Source organism: Salvelinus alpinus, chromosome 5, assembly GCF_045679555.1.
Source record: "Salvelinus alpinus chromosome 5, SLU_Salpinus.1, whole genome shotgun sequence".
In the NCBI taxonomy this organism is placed as follows: domain Eukaryota; kingdom Metazoa; phylum Chordata; class Actinopteri; order Salmoniformes; family Salmonidae; genus Salvelinus; species Salvelinus alpinus.
This window is the reverse complement of record NC_092090.1, coordinates 99,158,101-99,176,427: the sequence shown is the minus strand read 5'-3', so window position 1 is coordinate 99,176,427 and position 18,327 is coordinate 99,158,101. Positions and strand designations below refer to the sequence as shown.

At 45.6% G+C, this 18,327-nt stretch overlaps 1 protein-coding gene across 9 annotated transcripts in view; it reads right to left on the bottom strand.

The window, feature by feature from the left end:
• LOC139577337 (zinc finger RNA-binding protein-like) overlaps window positions 1-18,327 on the bottom strand; it is a 52,826-nt gene that overhangs the window by 16,202 nt on the left and 18,297 nt on the right. For 5 of the 9 annotated variants that reach the window (XR_011675259.1, XM_071404371.1, XM_071404372.1 and 2 more), the window contains 10 exons: window positions 16,536-16,728; window positions 15,317-15,646; window positions 14,873-15,018; window positions 12,751-12,837; window positions 12,202-12,399; window positions 7,484-7,769; window positions 6,706-6,890; window positions 5,021-5,140; window positions 3,217-3,377; window positions 2,898-3,072 (listed from right to left, as the gene is read on the bottom strand). Coding sequence is in view for 8 of the 9 variants with exons in the window: in XM_071404371.1 (XP_071260472.1) it covers window positions 2,898-3,072; window positions 3,217-3,377; window positions 5,021-5,140; window positions 6,706-6,890; window positions 7,484-7,769; window positions 12,202-12,399; window positions 12,751-12,837; window positions 14,873-15,018; window positions 15,317-15,646; window positions 16,536-16,728 (1,881 nt within the window). In the remaining variant the exon portion in view is untranslated. The remainder of the gene's footprint in view (window positions 1-2,897; window positions 3,073-3,216; window positions 3,378-5,020; window positions 5,141-6,705; window positions 6,891-7,483; window positions 7,770-12,201; window positions 12,400-12,750; window positions 12,838-14,872; window positions 15,019-15,316; window positions 15,647-16,535; window positions 16,729-18,327) is intronic. The other 4 variants (XM_071404378.1, XM_071404379.1, XM_071404373.1 and 1 more) reach the window with 3 other exon arrangements.

The following is an 18,327-nucleotide window of genomic DNA, read 5'->3' as shown; positions in this document are numbered from 1 at the left end:
AGTGGGCCCCAATTTTGTGCTTTAAGTGTTAAATTGACAACAACAAAAAACAGGCTTTGTTGTATTTATTTAGTGACAGGGTAGCTAAGACAGATGGTTGCTTGGGAGGATACCGGTATTTGGTTGAGGTCTGTCTTGCAGGTCACTGACTGGGAACTTCGAGCGGAAGGGTCAAAATTCTCCCTCAACATACATACTTTGTGTGTTCATTTTTTTGGGGGACCGTACATATTCCACGAGGTGTACATGGCCTTGATAGCACTATAAATCAACTAAAACAGATGATTTCCGTGGAGAAGGAGTCACCCTTGTTGATTGGTCTTCCGGACTCTCTACGGGCTAAAGAGAAGTATGACATTGGGCGAACGAGGGGGTTGAACCGCTTACTGTCACACTTAAGGGCACCCACAGACCAAGCAGAATCCAGTATCCCCTAAGTCAGGAAGCTGTGTGGGGGTTTACCCCCGTTCATTGGTAGAAAGTGGAGCTAGTGTCGTCTTGTCCAGACTTTCCCTGTAATATCCCCTCCTCTTCCTGTCCGAAACGCCTCAAGTGATTGGTGTTTTTGTTCCAAGATGTCAGACCTGTTAACGATGCAGTTTATGCAAGGGCTCCCTGTTGTGCCAAACACCACTAGGATTCTTTCAGCTGTTGACTTGGCTAATGTGTGTTTTTTCTCCCCTCTCTCTCTCATTCCCATCGCACCAGATTCACAGTTCTCACACTGTTCATGTTGTTATCTAACAGGCACGGACCGCACATCTCACTCCAGGACGGCTCCTGCATTATCATAATGTGTTGTTGAGAATGTCTCATGTGACTCTTAAATGTTGTACTGTTCTTAACCCTGCTACTCTGACGATGATGGGGAACCACATGATTGTGCCGCCCTTGTAGACCAGGTCTGTAAACCCCTTCCTGACCTCTCTGACGTGCCACCCTTGTAGACCAGGTCTGTAAACTCCTTCCTGACCTCTCTGACGTGCCACCCTTGTAGACCAGGTCTGTAAACCCCTTCCTGACCTCTCTGACGTGCCACCCTTGTAGACCAGGTCTGTAAACCCCTTCCCGACCTCTCTGACGTGCCACCCTTGTAGACCAGGTCTGTAAACCCCTTCCCGACCTCTGACATGCCGCCCTTGTAGACCAGGTCTGTAAACCCCTTCCTGACCTCTCTGACGTGCCACCCTTGTAGACCAGGTCTGTAAACCCCTTCCTGACCTCTCTGACATGCCGCCCTTGTAGACCAGGTCTGTAAACCCCTTCCTGACCTCTCTGACGTGCCACCCTTGTAGACCAGGTCTGTAAACCCCTTCCCGACCTCTGACATGCCGCCCTTGTAGACCAGGTCTGTAAACCCCTTCCTGACCTCTCTGACGTGCCACCCTTGTAGACCAGGTCTGTAAACCCTGTCCCGACCTCTCGGACGTGCCATTACTTGAATGCTGACCTAGAGCTGTTTGTCGATGGCTCCGTCCAAAAAAGATCACCACGAGGTAAACCATTGGTGGCCTACGCAGTCGCTACTACTCTAGATAGAGAGTGCAAAACTGCCATCACATCTCTCAGGTCTGGTAGCAGAATTGTTTACACTAACTAGGGTGTGAATTCTAGCTAAGGATAAAAAAAACTGTTGGCATTTATACTGATAGTAGATACACGTTTGAGGTTGGTGCACGACTTTGTAACGTTGTGGAAGCATTGTGTGTTTTTTTACTTCATTCTGGTAAGATGATTTTACATTCTAAAACTGATTGCAACCCTGTTGGAAGCCATTCTCTTGCCAACATTAATTTCTGTCTGCAAGTGACAAGCTCAAACTAAAAACGCATCTGACCCCGTCTCTCTAAAAAGGGAATGATACGGTTGCAACAACAACAACAACAAATAATTCAGCTGCCATGTAAATTGTTTCCCCCCCGAATCTACAAATGGTTTTACACAGTGTTTCTGATCCGCAAAATATGTTTTCATGATGGGATGTTTACGATCTGCAAATCAGGTGCAGGGCCTAACGAGGTGGCAGGGCCTAACGAGGTGGCAGGGCCTAACGAGGTGGCAGGGCCTAACGAGGTGGCAGGGCCTAACGAGGTGGCAGGGCCTAACGAGGTGAGACGGTAGAGGAAGAGGTTTTCCTTTGACACACAGAGGAACCTCTGGCTAGGGCCCGAATTACTGCCACATGTTTGAAAGGGCCCGAATTACTGCCACATGTTTGAAAGGGCCCGAATTACTACCACATGTTTGAAAGGGCCCGAATTACTACCACATGTTTGAAAGGGCCCAAATTACTACCACAGGTTTGAAAGGGCCCAAATTACTACCACAGGTTTGAAAGGGCCCAAATTACTGCCACATGTTTGAAAGGGCCCAAATTACTACCACATGTTTGAAAGGGCCCGAATTACTACCACAGGTTTGAAAGGGCCCGAATTACTGCCACAGGTTTGAAAGGGCCCGAATTACTGCCACATGTTTGAAAGGGCCCGAATTACTGCCACATGTTTGAAAGGGCCCGAATTACTGCCACATGTTTGAAAGGGCCCGAATTACTGCCACATGTTTGAAAGGGCCCAAATTACTACCACAGGTTTGAAAGGGCCCGAATTACTGCCACATGTTTGAAAAGGGCCCGAATTACTGCCACATGTTTGAAAGGGCCCGAATTACTGCCACATGTTTGAAAAGGGCCCGAATTACTGCCACATGTTTGAAAAGGGCCCGAATTACTGCCACATGTTTGAAAGTTTGGGTTTCCACCACTAAAACCAGCACATATTTTTACAAAACCGTTGATTTGAGTGGAAAACATGGTACACGATTCAAAATGGGTTCATTTGTGTTGCAGGTGTCCTGGAACGTGTCCAGTCAGTGTGACAGAAAACCGGTTGTCTTACTACAGGTCCCTGTGGCTGAGGGATGGGCATGCCAGGCCGAACGCCCAGTAGTCCAGGTGGGCCAGGGGGCCCCTGGAGGTATGGTCCGTCCCCTGGCATCCTGGGCCCCCCACGTCTCTCGTCCCAGTGGTGCTGCCCCTCCATACGACGCCAATACATCTCCTCCTCATAACGCCTAGACACACACAGGCAGGCAGAGAGAGAGACACACACACAGGCAGAGAGAGAGACGTTCATTATTGGGAAGTATTCACTCAATTGGCATTAGCTAGAGAGACAGAGTTGGTGGTGATTAGCATACTGTGTGTGAGAGACCCACCCTATCTCTCCGTACCTCATCTCCATCCTCCATCTCTCCTCCTCCTCTCTCCTCCTCCAGTACTCCTCCTTCTGCATCTGTTTCCTCATCTTCTCTTCCTGGATCTTCCTGGCTCTGATAGAAGGCTTCACCTCCACTTGTAGCTCCGGGTTCACCTTTTTCTAGAAGGGAAGGAACAAAGTAGGGGGAACGCGTTATTGTGTGTGCGTGTCCCCATAATCGCAGGTCTGAGACCAGGGTTTCCCCAAACTCGGTCCTGTTGCCCCCCCCCCCCCCCCCCCCCGGTGCACATTTTGGTTTTTGCCCCTAGCACAACACAGCTGATTCAAATAATCAACGCTTGATGATGAGTCGGTTATTTGAAATCAGCTGTATAGTACTAGGACACACCTCCATGTTTTTCTATAGAATTAGTTTCATGACAGTGATCAACTGGTTAAAAAAGTGACTTCACTAACTTTATACTGCAGGCGGTGTCTCCTGCCCTTCAGTGACTCCACTAACTTTATACTGCAGGCGGTGTCTCCTGCCCTTCAGTGACTCCACTAACTTCATACTGCAGGCGGTGTCTCCTGCCCTTCAGTGACTCCACTAACTTCATACTGCAGGCGGTGTCGCCTACCCTTCAGTGACTCCACTAACTTTATACTGCAGGCAGTGTCTCCTGCACTTCAGTGACTCCACTAACTTCATACTGCAGGCGGTGTCGCCTTCCCTTCAGTGACTCCACTAACCTTATACTGCAGGCGGTGTCGCCTACCCTTCAGTGACTCCACTAACTTTATACTGCAGGCAGTGTCTCCTGCACTTCAGTGACTCCACTAACTTCATACTGCAGGCGGTGTCGCCTTCCCTTCAGTGACTCCACTAACCTTATACTGCAGGCGGTGTCGCCTTCCCTTCAGTGACTCCACTAACTTTATACTGCAGGCGGTGTCTCCTGCCCTTCAGTGACTCCACTAACTTTATACTGCAGGCGGTGTCTCCTGCCCTTCAGTGACTCCACTAACTTTATACTGCAGGCGGTGTCTCCTGCCCTTCAGTGACTCCACTAACTTTATACTGCAGGCAGTGACTCCACTAACCTTATACTGCAGGCGGTGTCTCCTGCCCTTCAGTGACTCCACTAACTTCATACTGCAGGCGGTGTCGCCTTCCCTTCAGTGACTCCACTAACTTTATACTGCAGGCGGTGTCTCCTGCCCTTCAGTGACTCCACTAACTTTATACTGCAGGCGGTGTCTCCTGCCCTTCAGTGACTCCACTAACTTCATACTGCAGGCGGTGTCTCCTGCCCTTCAGTGACTCCACTAACTTCATACTGCAGGCGGTGTCGCCTACCCTTCAGTGACTCCACTAACTTTATACTGCAGGCAGTGTCTCCTGCACTTCAGTGACTCCACTAACTTCATACTGCAGGCGGTGTCGCCTTCCCTTCAGTGACTCCACTAACCTTATACTGCAGGCGGTGTCGCCTACCCTTCAGTGACTCCACTAACTTTATACTGCAGGCAGTGTCTCCTGCACTTCAGTGACTCCACTAACTTCATACTGCAGGCGGTGTCGCCTTCCCTTCAGTGACTCCACTAACCTTATACTGCAGGCGGTGTCGCCTTCCCTTCAGTGACTCCACTAACTTTATACTGCAGGCGGTGTCTCCTGCCCTTCAGTGACTCCACTAACTTTATACTGCAGGCGGTGTCTCCTGCCCTTCAGTGACTCCACTAACTTTATACTGCAGGCGGTGTCTCCTGCCCTTCAGTGACTCCACTAACTTTATACTGCAGGCAGTGACTCCACTAACCTTATACTGCAGGCGGTGTCTCCTGCCCTTCAGATGCATCTCTTTGGCGTTGGGATCATTGAAGCTACATTCACACAGCTTACAGTGGAACCGGATCACCTTGCCTTCGTCGTTACGCACCTACAGATAAGAAATCAATGTTTTATTAATGTATTTTTCTACACAAAAGATGGTATTTGACAATAGAACTAAGCAATGTTTCAAATACCATTGTTAATATGGAACTGTTAAATCGTTGGGCCAAGGAGTCATAGGTCATTTTAAGAGTTTAATGCCCCGTTGCTACTGAATGTACGGCTGTGGAGCCGACTTTTTCGGGATCTTTAGTCCGCCGGACTAAAAGCTCCGGAGCCTCTCAAAGCGTCCGGGAATGTTCGGATCACGTTCTGATCAAAGCTGAATCAAATGTCTGCAAGATCACCTAATGAACACAGTACTCTACATAACATAGTATAATGTTACTGTAAGACAACACCAACAATCTAATTTCACCATTTGCCAGACTAGCCTGTTCTCTAGGAAAAGCGCAGAGACTGTGTGTAGAGAATTAAATGTGATCCTCACATTAGCAAAAGCTTCGTGAAGGTCTGGATCTTTTGGTCCGGTGGACTAATGATCTCGAAAAACTCGGATCAACAAAACCGCGCTTCTTAACACCCGCCCGCTTAACCCCGGAAGCCAGCCGCACCAACATGTCGGAGGCAACACTGTTCACCTGACGACCAGGGTCGGCCTGCAGGCGCCCGGCCCACCACAAGGAGTCACTAAAGCACAATTAGCCAAGTAAATTCCCCCGGTCAAACCCTCCCCGAACCCGGATGACGCTGGGCCAAATTGTGCGCATGCCTATGGGACTCCCGATCACGGCCGGTTGTGATACAGTCCGGGATCGAAACCGGGCCTGTAGTGACGCCTCTAGAACTGCGATGCAGTGCCTTAGACCACTTAGTATCTGTGGTATGGGACACATTTATTATCTAGAAGCTTAGCCTTATATTGTCTGTCGGACTATTGAAACTCTACACTCAAGCTGTTGTGATAAAGTACGTTGAATTTGATTCCTGTTAAACCAGGTATAATTAAGCAATACGGCATGAGGGGGTGTGGTATATGGCCAATATACCACGGCTATGGGCTGTTCTTATGCCCGACGCAACGCAGAGTGCCTGGACACAGCCCTTAGCCGTGGTATATTGGCCATATACCACAAAACTCAGGTGTCTTATTGCTATATAAAAATAAAATAAAAACTGGTTACCAACGTAATTAGAGCAGTAAAAAGTAATTTTTGGTCATACCCGTGATATACACGGTCTGATATACCACGGCTTTCAGCCAGTCAGAATTCACGGCTTGAACCACACAGTTGATAATGGAGATTAATCAAGTGAGGTTTTGAGAAAAATGGTCTGTACTAGAGTTGTCTCCTGGGAGTCTGTCCCGTCTGCTAGCTCTGGAGTCTGATTTGTCTGCGCTTGTCTTTTTCAACAAAGCATCTCTTGCCCTAGAGGCTGACCTGATCGGTCTTCGTTACCGTTTACCCCTTAGTCCTTTAAAATTATAAGAGAAATCATATATTCTACTACACTTTTGGCAAGACATTCACTCAGGTTTTTGGTTCTATGTGATCTGGTTCTATGTGATCCGGTTCTATGTGATCCGGTTCTATGTGATCTCACCCGTACCTCTTCCACATAGTCGTGTCCAACAGGCTGCACGTCATTCTGCAAGGCGGCCAGGGTAGACAGCGAATCAGAGGACTCGTTCTTCGTCTCCTGAGGTTGGGGGACCAATGAGGGCGGAGGAGGCTTGGATGTCTCCACCTTGGTTTCCTCTGTCACCTTCCCGGTAGTCTGGAGTTTGTTTCCCCCTGGAGACAGAATGAGGATTGATGAGGATTGGTAGAATTCCAGAATAATAAATGAGGTTCTGATGACTTGCAGATTTACAGGGAACCAGATGTCAAAAAGAGTCTCGCCAGCCAAAGACGAACGTCTAAGGGGCGGCAGGTAGCATAGTGGTTAAGATCATTGGGCCAGTAACCAAAGGGTCTCTCTGGTTTGAATCCCTGAGCAGACTAGCTAGGGGAAATTAAAAAAGTAATAATAATAATTTCGGCAGCTAACCGATTAACGATTAACATCCCTAAGCAAGCGAGCGAGCGAGATGGGCAGAGAAAGCTGGCCTCAGCCTGACTTTAATCCCAGAGACTGGCAGCGATTCAGCTCCCCATTGGCATGTACTGCCAACACAGCTCAACCACTAGCCTAGAGCAGTCTCAGCCTCTAGAATTTCATCAGGGACCACGTTCCACATGCAAACTCCATTTAAAGACATTCTCCGAATTCAAAAAGCTATATTCAAGTTTCAGTGAAATGATTGGATGTTTGGATCTTTATTTAGGAGGGATATACTGGAATGATGTGGACCCCACCCCTCCCATTTTAAACACAACAGCCTTACCGACAAAGTTGATCTTGGGGGTGTTAAACTTCTTGACAGCTGTGGTGGCATTGGCTGCTGATAAGTTGTTCCCCACTAGACCCTTCCCCAGTCCGGCCCCCGCACCACCCTGGCTCCCGATGTTAACCGGCTTCAGGTAGGAAGAGTTGGAGGTGGATCCTGTGGGGGTGGTAGAGGAGGAGGGGGTCTTGGAGGAGGAGGCCGTGGTGGACGTAGGGGTCTGGGTCACGACACTGGGCTCTGTGGAAGGGATGGGTTTCCCCAGCTTGGTGTGCAGCTTCACCACCTGACAGGACAAAAAACAGAGACAGAGACTAAATACGTTATATACACACACTGAACAAAAAATATAAAAAACGCAACATGTAAAGCACAGCCTGGAATCGAACCAGGATCTGTAGTGATGCAGCTAGCAATGGGTTTCCCAAATTGGTAGTTACAGTCTTGTCCCATCGCTGCAACTCCAGTACGGACTCGGGAGAGGCGAAGGTCGAGAGCCGTGCGTCCTCCGAAACAAGACCCCCCCACCCCCCAAGCCGCACTGCTTCTTGACACGATGCTCTCTTAACTCGGAAGCCAGCCACACCAATGTGTAGGAGGAAACACCGTACACCTGGCGACCGTGTCAGCGTGCATTACGCCAGGCCAAGCCACAGGAGAAGTCGCGAGAGCGCGATGGGACAAGGTCAACCCGGTCGGGCAAACCCTCCCCTAACCCAGGTGACGTCGGGCCAATTTTGTGCCGCTTCATGGGCCTCCTGGTTGCGGGCGGCTGCGACAGCCTGGGATCGAACCAGGATCTGTAGTGATGCAGCTAGCACTGGGCTACAGTGCCTTAGACCGCTGCACCACTCGGGGAGGCCCATGATCATTTTGTTTTTGCCCTAACACCACACCGCCCTACCAACATGTAAAAATGAACTAACCTGTACCCCCACACTGACTCAGTATACCCTCTATATAGCCTCCTTATTGTTATTTTATTGCGTTACCTATTTTATTTTTACTTTAGTTTATTTGGTAAATCATTTCTTAACTCCTTCTTGAACTGCACTGATGGTTAATTAAGGGCTTGTAACTAAGCATTTCACAATAAGGTCTACTACACCTGTTGTATTCGGCGCATGTGACAAATAGATTTTGATATGATGTGGCTATGCCAAATGGCTGTGGGCTACACTAGTTCATTTAGCAGACAAGATTTGATTATTTTATATTATTAAGAATCAATTGAACAAAGCTGAATAAAATAAAACATATTTTCTCCAAATGATTTGAGGAAGTGGTACATGCGGCTATTCTGTGTTGAGCGGTTAACAAAGAAACAGGTCCTCCTATATGCTTAATTTAAGTTATTAATGCAACTTTAGTTCTACTAACAGTGGACTATATGTTTTGATTTTTAATACATTGTAAGGCTGCATGATGCGACTTATGAAGATTTGAAAAAAAGTTGCTTGAAAAAGGCATGGTCTCTGCTTAGTTTTTTTTTTGTGCAGGCTGTACACACGTCATCAGTCTCTCATTCACAATTTGACAAGCACTTGATAATGCCTCAAATTTCACGGCGGCATCCCCTTTACGGTCCGTGCTGCGTTGTGTCCTTCTCCCGGATTGTGCAGCGCAATCCGAATAGCACTATCCATCACGTGATCGGGTCTTTCTCACAGGCTACAAGTTAATACAGACGCAACTGCGCACGTCGACGTACATATTGAAGATATTGGAAGAACTGTCCACATTTACTTTCAGTCAGCAAACAAGAGGAGTAGGCTTAATGAACAGCAAAAGCACTAGCCTATGTCAATCTACTATCCCCCATAGTACAAAAGTCGACCTATTCTGTGCGAGAAGTAAGTATTCCAAACCGTCTGGAACAGTTGTGGGATCCGATAGATCTCAAATTAATACAACTAGCATCAAAATAACTTTTTTTTTTAATGCAATGTGGTTGATGCAACAAATCAGAACATTTAGCTTAAAATGTTGATAAACTATTATGCTATTTCTTCACATTATAAGAGCAGCAATGCGCACATGGCAGTAGGCTATACGCGTGAATGTTCCAGTTGACACAGCAGGAGTCGAGTCGTCTGAAACTCCACTGTCAGCTGCGTCGCTCTGCTATTGGTCTGGGCGGAGTTCAATTCACCTCTCGGGCCTATGTCGAGGGGGCGGAGTTTCCCTTTGGACGGTAAAACGAATGCTCTGTTAATAAACACGGCCAAATCAGAGAGAGCAGGTGAACATAACGAGCACATATTAATCGTTCGCAGAGGTAGGAACAATTAGAACTCGGATCAAGAAGCTTTTTTGAAAGTTGCTGCACGATAGGAACTCAATGAAAAAAAACAAGATAAAAAAGATCAAACAAATGAAAATATTGTGGAATAATATAATAATAAGACATCAAAACACATATGGAATCATAAATTAACCTTTTTTTTTTTAAGTGTTAAACAAATCTAAATATATTTTATATTTGAGATTCTTCAAATAGCCACTCTTTGCCTTGATGACTGACAGCTTTGCACACTCTTGGCTCTCTCAACCAGCTTCATGAGGTAGTCACCTGGAGTGCATTTCAATTAACGGGTGTTCCTGTTAAAATTAACTAGTTCATTTGTGGAATTTATTTCCTTCTTAATGCGTTTGAGCCAATCAGTTGTGTTGTGACAAGGTAGGAGGGTATACAGAAGACAGCCCTATTTGGTAAAAGACCAAGTCCATATTATGGCAAGAACAACTCAAATAAGCAAAGAGAAACGACAGTCCATCATTACTTTAAGACATGAAGGTCAGTCAATGCGGAACATTTGAAGAACTTTGAGCGTTTCTTCAAGTGCATTCGCAAAAACCATCAGGCACTATGATGAAACTGGCTCTCATGAGGACCGCCACAGGAAAGGAAGACCCAGAGTTACCTCTGCTGCAGAGGATAAGTTCATTAGAGTTACCAGCCTCATAAATTGCAGCCCAAATAAATGCTTCAGAGTTCAAGTAAGACACATCAACTGTTCGGAGGAGACTGCGTGAAAAATCAGGCCTTCATGGTCAAATTGCTGCAAAGAAACCACTACCAAAAGGACACCAATACGAAGAAGACTTGCTTGGGACAAGAAACTCAAGCAATAGACATTAGAAAATGTGGAGATCTGTCCTTTGGTCTGATGAGTCAAAATGTGAGATTTTTGGTTGCAACCGAGTCTTGTGAGACACAGAGTAGAATGGATGATCTCCGCATGTGTTGTTCCCACCGTGAAGCATGGAGGAGGAGGTGTGATGCTGGTGACACTGTCAGTGATTTATTTAGAATTCAAGGCACACATAAACAGCATAGCTACCACAGCATTCTGCAGAGATACACCATCCCATCTGGTTTGCACATTTTATTTAACTAGGCAAGTCAGTTAAAGAACAAATTCTTATTTTACAATGACGGCCTACCACAGCCCAACGCTGTGCCAATTGTGCACCGCCCTATGGTACTCCCGATCACGGCCGGTTGTGATACAGCCGGGATCGAACCAGCGTCTGTAGTGACACCTCTTGCACTGAAATGCAGTGCCTTGGACCGCTGTGCCACTCGGGAGCACTTAGTAAGACTATCATTTGTTTTTCAACGGGACAATGACCCAACACACCTCCAGGCTGTGTAAGGGCTATTTCACCAGGAAGGAGAGTGATGGAGTGCTGCATCAGATGACCTGGCCTCCACAATCACCCGACCTCAACCCAATTGAGATGGTTTAGGTTGAGTTGGATCGCAGATTGAAGGAAAAGCAGCCAACAAGTGCTCAGCATATGTGGGAACTCCTTCAAGTCAGGTTGGAAAAGCATTCCAGGTGAAGCTGGTTGAGAGAATGCAAAGAGTGTGCAAAGCTGTCCTCAAGACAAAGGGTGGCTACTTTGAGGTATCTAAAATATATATTTTGATTTGCTTAACACTTTTTTGGTTACTACATGATTCCATACGAGTTATTTCATAGTTTTAACTATTATTCTTCAATGTAGAAAACAGTCAAATAAAGAAAAACCCTTGAATGGATGTCCAAACTTTTGACTGGTACTGTGTGAGCACACACACACAATGGATTTGGCTATTTCAGCCACACCTGTTGCTGACATATACAAAGAGCACACAGCCATGGAATCTCCATAGACAAACATTGGCATTAGAATGGCCCGTACTGAAGAGCTCAGTGACTTTCAACGTGGCACCGTCACAGAATACCACCTTTCCAACAAGTCAGTTCGTCAAATGTAAAAAAAATTCATACACTCACTCGGTGTACAAAACATTAGGAACACCTGCTCTTTCCATGACACAGACTGACCAGGTGAATCCAGGTGAAAACTATGATCTCTTATTGATGTCACTTGATGAGTATTAATATTAGCGTATGTTATGGAATCAACACGACACTGCAGAGTGACACTGGCCAAATGAGTGACGTCATCATAGACTAAGTGAGTGCTATTGGGTGACCAAAACAGCCCCCCCCCGAGACATGCCCTGGATGTATTTGAGTTTGTCCTGATGCAAACGGACATGAACAATACAAAAAAAGGCTAAGTATAGAGCCTAGAACCATATCCATTACACTCAGTATTCCTGGACCTCGTCGGTGGGTCTAGGCCGGGTAACTCTAAACCACTGGGACAACCGCGAATGTAAACAAGGGGCTTTATAAATCCATTTGACCAAGGAGCCTTACCTTCTGGTGCTTGGCCCCTCTGATGTGTGCAGCGTATGCATCTGCCCCGGTGCAGGAGACGTCACAGAGCTCACAGCGTAGCTGGTTCTGAGTCCCCCGGGCTGAGCTTCCTCCACTACTGCTGCTGCTGCTCTGGGAGGCCTTCAGGGCCACCTCTTTCTTCTTGTGCTTCTGACCCTCCAGGTGTTCCTTGTAGGTCTGGGTGGATGAGAGGGAGAAATCAGTTCTCTCTAGATAGAGCTAAACCTCTATCGGAGGGTTGGGTGGGGGGGGGTGGGGGGGGCAGTGGCATATAGAATCTGTCAATGGAATTAATCATCATGTATTATGAACATACTTGATGAGAAAAAGTAACAAGTAGTACGCATTTCCATACTACCCTAAGGACAGGTAGGTAAGTATGAGTCTCTGTGCTAACCTAAAGACAGAGGAATGAGAAAAGGGCTGAAAAGGGGGGACAGAGAGAGGGAAAAAGAGGAGAGATGGATGAAAGACTGATAGATTGAGTGAGGGACAGATAGAGGACCACCTCTCAGGGTCTATGCTCACCTGGGGTCCTGCACAGCTGATCTTGCAGACGTCACAGTAGTGGATCTGTGGTGGTTTGGGGGGCTGCTTGGGTTTCAGCTGCTTGCTCTGGTGGGGGGGGTAAAAATACAATATAAACACTGACTGGACAAAACATTAAAAACACTTCTTTCCATGACAGGCTGACCAGGTGAATCCAGGTGAAAGATATGATCCCTTATTGATGTCACTTGTTAAATCCACTTTAAAAATCAGTGTAATGGGCTCCCGAGTGGCGCAGCAGTCTAAGGCACTGCATGAGGCGTCAATACAGTCCCTGGTTCGAATCCAGGCTGTATCCCAACCAGCCGTGATTGGGAGTCCCATAGGGTGGCACACAATTGGCCCAGCGTCGTCCGGGTTTGGCAGGTGTAGGCCGTCATTGTAAATAAGAATTTGTTCTTAACGGACTTGCCTAGTTAAATATTTCTTTTTTTAAAGGCGTTCCAGTTCATCCCAAAAGTGTTTGGCGGGGTTGAGGTCAGGGCTGTGTGTGCAGGCCAGTCAAGTTCTTTCACACCGATCTCAACTAACCATTTCTGTATGGACCTCACTTTGTGCACAGGGGCATTATGTTGAAACAGGAAAGGACCTTCCCCAAATTGGTTGCCACAAAGTTGGAAGCACAGAATCGTCTAGAATGTCATTGTATGCTGTAGTGTTAAGATTTCCCTTCACTGGAACTAAGGGGCCCGAACCATGAAAAACAGCCCCAGACCATTATTCCTCCTCCACCAAACTTTACAGTTGACACTATACATTAGTGCAGGTAGTGTTCTCCTGGCATCGACCAAAACCCAGATTCGTCTGTCGAACTTCCAGATGGTGAAGCGTGATTCGTCACTCCAGAGAATGCGTTTCCACTGCTCCAGAGTCCAATGGAGGCGAGCTTTACACCACTCCAGCCGACGCTTGGCATTGTGCATGGTGATCTTAGGCTTGTGTGAGGCTGCTCAGCCATGGAAACCCATTTCATGAAGCTCCTGATGAACAGTTCTTGATGTTGCTTCCAGAGGCAGTAAGAAACTCAGTGAGCGTTGCAAATGAAGACTATTTTTTTATATTTTTAAGCCTTTTAATCAGCTTCTTAATATGCCACACCTGTCAGGGGGATGGATTAACTAGGCAAATGTGAAATGCTCACTAACAGGGATGTAAACAAATTTGTGCACAACATTTGTGATATTTTATTCACACACACACTTAAGTTTGTTTTTGGCTCTGTAGTTCAGCACTTTGGATTTGAAATAGAATAATGCCTATGGAGGATATTACAATGACTATGGGTTTATAATTACATTTTACATTTTAAGTCATTTAGCAGACGCTCTTATCCAGAGCGACTTACAAATTGGTGCATTCACCTTATGATATCCAGTGGAACAACCACTTTACAATAGTGCATCTAACTCTTTTAAGGGGGGGGGGTTAGAAGGATTACTTTATCCTATCCTAGGTATTATACGGTATTTTCATCCATCGAGTAAACTGTTTAAGTAAAGCACTTTTTGTACATTGTTCCCCCCCCCAGCCAATTTTAAGAGACCAAAAGTATTTAGGGGACCAAAAACACTCTTAATTTTTCACGATTAATTCAGGATAATCTGTAATCATGGTAGCATCCACATTCATGTAGGGGTGTTCAGAAACATATTCTTATTTACAATTAAAGTGACTCCAAAATGACACCATACATTGTTCACCATTCATTTCTATTGGACACAAAATAATATGAAACACAACCAAAACAAAACAGCAAATGCATTCAACACATTTGTAGAGTCGCAAGTTTAATGTAATCATTGCGTGCTATGAATATGGCACCAAATATTAAAACGTTTTACTACTTTAACGCACATAAGTGAATTTATCCGATACTTTTGGTCCTCTAAAAATGGGAGGACTATGTACAAAAAAAAATAAAAATACAGTTCACTCGATCTGAATGAAAATCCCCTCAGATTAAAGCTGACCGTTTCGCACTTTAACCTCATAGTATCCATTTAAAATCCCAAAGTGCTGAAGTACAGAGACAAAACATTGTCACCGGCCCAATACTTTCGGAGCTCACTGTCGTCAGAAAACATTGGAATAGAAATATGACCTGGAAGGGAGTTTTCTTGGTGAAGGAGCTTCCTGTCCAGCCTGCTGAAGCAGCGACTGCTGCCACAGCCTGTTTCTGCTGCTGCTGCTGGTAGTAGGTAGAGGCAGCAGAGTACACCGCTGCTTCATAGCCCGAGTACGACGTACCTGGAGGGGGGGGGGGGTGAGAGAGGAGGGAGGGGTTAATTCCCACACATCTAACTTCCAACTTTGCACAGGCCAGGAGCCTGAGGAGTTGGGGGGGGCATTGCGTGGTGTAACTACACATTTCCAGTAACAATCCCAGGATTCCTATAGGTTTCCCAGAAGGCTTGGTTGGAGCTGGAGGATTCTCAGTTGGAGCTTATTCCCCCAGAAACCAAAAAATATATCTGGAAAACCTGGGTGGGAATTCTATTGGAAAGTTAAGAGAATTTTATAGGTCTAGTTGTATTTGAATGCTTACCAGAGTAGGCGACGGGGTTGGTACTATACGTGGGACTCTGGGAGTACGTGACTGCGTTGGTCGAGTAGGTAGTTGGCAGGTAGTGCATACTGGTTACGGCTTGCATGTCGTGCTTACCAGAGTACGTGACTGCGTTGGTGGAGTACGTGGGGCTCTGAGAGTAGGAGGGGACGACGGAGGCGACGGCAGGCGGAACGGTGGACACGGGGTAAATGGAGAATGTGGAGGAGGCGGGGGAGGGAGTAACAGGCTTGATGGCCGTCACCTGACGAGACTGTTGGGTCTGGGTGTAGGGGGTCAGACTGGCCTGGCTGTAGCCTGTCTTAGGGGCTGAGGGGGAGAGGCAGAGACATTCATTTTAAAATCAGGTTATTTCTTAATGTACGTCTCTCTTACAGAAGGGAGGAAATTGGTCAAAAGCTATGTAGCCTGTCTGCAGGAGGAGAGAGAGAGCTTGATGTTGGTCAAGAGTTCACCTGTTAAGTACAGTACTACAATACAGGATAAACATGGGTACAATACAGTAGAATACAGTACAATACAGGATAATCATGGGTACAATACAATACTGGATAAACATGGGTACAATACAATACTGGATAAACATGGGGACAATACAGTAGAATACAGTACAATACAGGATAAACATGGGTACAATACGGTAGAATACAGTAGAATACAGGATAAACATGGGTACAATACAGTACAGGATAAACATGGGTACAATACAATACTGGATAAACATGGGTACAATACAGGATAAACATGGGTACAATACAATACTGGATAATCATGGGTACAATACTGGATAATCATGGGTACAATACAGGATAAACATGGGTACAATACAATACTGGATAATCATGGGTACAATACAGGATAAACATGGGTACAATACAATACAATACTGGATAATCATGGGTACAATACAATACAATACTGGATAATCATGGGTACAATACAGTAGAATGATATTGAAATAATAATCTCCATCCAAGTGACTATGGATAAAGGACAATTATTAATTCTAGTACTACCATTAACATTTATAAAATGAAATGTGTAAAATCACAAAGGAATAGGAGTGCAGTTGTGCATTGCTTTCGCTCTGGGGTTTCAGACAGGGTATCTGTAAAAGCACTTTGATATCCTGTTGACGTAGAAAGGGCTTTCGAAAAACATATTTCATTGATAGTAGTAACTATCCGACCATCATCACCTGGTAGAGCTTTCTTCCACGTGGTGTCCCAGGATGTGTTGAGGGAGGCGGTCTGGTAGTAGGACTCGGCAGTGGGTTGAGGCTGTACGGCTACCGCAGCGGCTACCGCAGAGCTAGCTACGGGTTGCTGGTAGTACTGCTTAGGGTCGTAGGTTACCGCTGGGGCCGTGGGCCGTACGTAGGAGTAGGAGTCCTGTAAAAACAGAGACACAGTGGAGTCAGGGAAAAGAAACATGGAGGAGGAGGAGTCCTGTAAAACAGAGACACAGTGGAGTCAGGGGAAAGAAACATGGAGGAGGAGGAGTCCAGTAAAACAGAGACACAGTGGAGTCAGGGAAAAGAAACATGGAGGAGGAGGAGTCCTGTAAAACAGAGACACAGTGGAGTCAGGGAAAAGAAACATGGAGGAGGAGGAGTCCTGTAAAACAGAGACACAGTGGAGTCAGGGAAAAGAAACAGAGATCAACAAGGGGTGTTTCAGTACATTCAGCATCTTGATTCTTTCGCTTTGTTAAATCCATGCTGGGGAATGTGCAGCTGCACACATGGAGAAGGCCCGAAGAAGAGGGAAGTAGCCTTTAGCTACAGGTCATGAGTGCATTAGGGGACTTCTTTAGACTAGCAGACAAAGCCAATGTGCTTAACTTCTCTAGGGTAGGGGGCAGCATTCGGAATTTTGGATGAAAAGCATGCCCAAATTAAACTGCCTGCTACTCGGGCCCAGAAGATATGATATGCATATAACTGGTAGATTTGGATAGAAAACTCTAAAGTTTCCAAAACTGTTAAAATAGTGTCTGTGAGTATAACAGAACTGATTTGGCAGGCGAAAACCTGAGAAAAATCCATTCAGGAAGTAGTTTTTGTTTTGTAGTTTTCTATTCAATGCCATTACAGTATCCATTGACTTAGGACTCAAATTGCAGTTCCTATGCCTTCCACTAGATGTCAACAGTCTTTAGAAATTGTTTCAGGCTTGTATTCTGAAAAATGAGGAAGTAAGAGCAGTCTGAATGAGTGGACCCTAAAGTGTCACAGAGCTTTTTCATGTACACGACCGAGAGAGTACCTTTCTTGTTTACCTTTTATATTGACGACGTTATTGTCCGGTTGAAATATTATCGATTATTTATGCTAAAAACAACCGGAGGATTGAATATAAACATCGTTTGACATGTTTCTATGAACTTTACAGATACAATTTGGAATTTTTTGTCTCTGTTTTGACTGCGTTTGAGCCTGTGGATTACTGAAGAAAACAGAGGTTTTTGGATATAAATAGACTTTATCGAACAAAAGGAACATTTATTGAGTAAATGAATGTCTGCTGAGTGCAACCATATGAAGATCATCAAAGGTAAGGGATTAATTTTATCTCTATTTCTGACTTGATAACTCTTCTACTTGGCTGGTTACTGTTTGTAATGATTTGTCTGCTGGGCTATGTTCTCAAATAATCGTAAGGTATGCTTTCGCCGTAAAGCATTTTTTAAATTTTTTTTATCTGACACCGTGGTTGGATTCACAAGAAGCTAATCTTTAAACCTATGTAAAATATGTTTTGTTTTCTGAATTTTTATAATGAGTATTTCTGTATTTGAATTTGGCGCCCTGCAGTTTCACTGGCTGTTGAAGAGGTGGGACGCTACCGTCTCACGTACCCTAGAGAAGTTAATTAAATACATATTTAGTGTAGTCATCACAGCATACGCTGAATAGTAATTAACAGGCAGTATGTCAGTAGAGTTGTGATAACTACTGGACAGATGGAGTTCTGGGGTAAAAATAACAT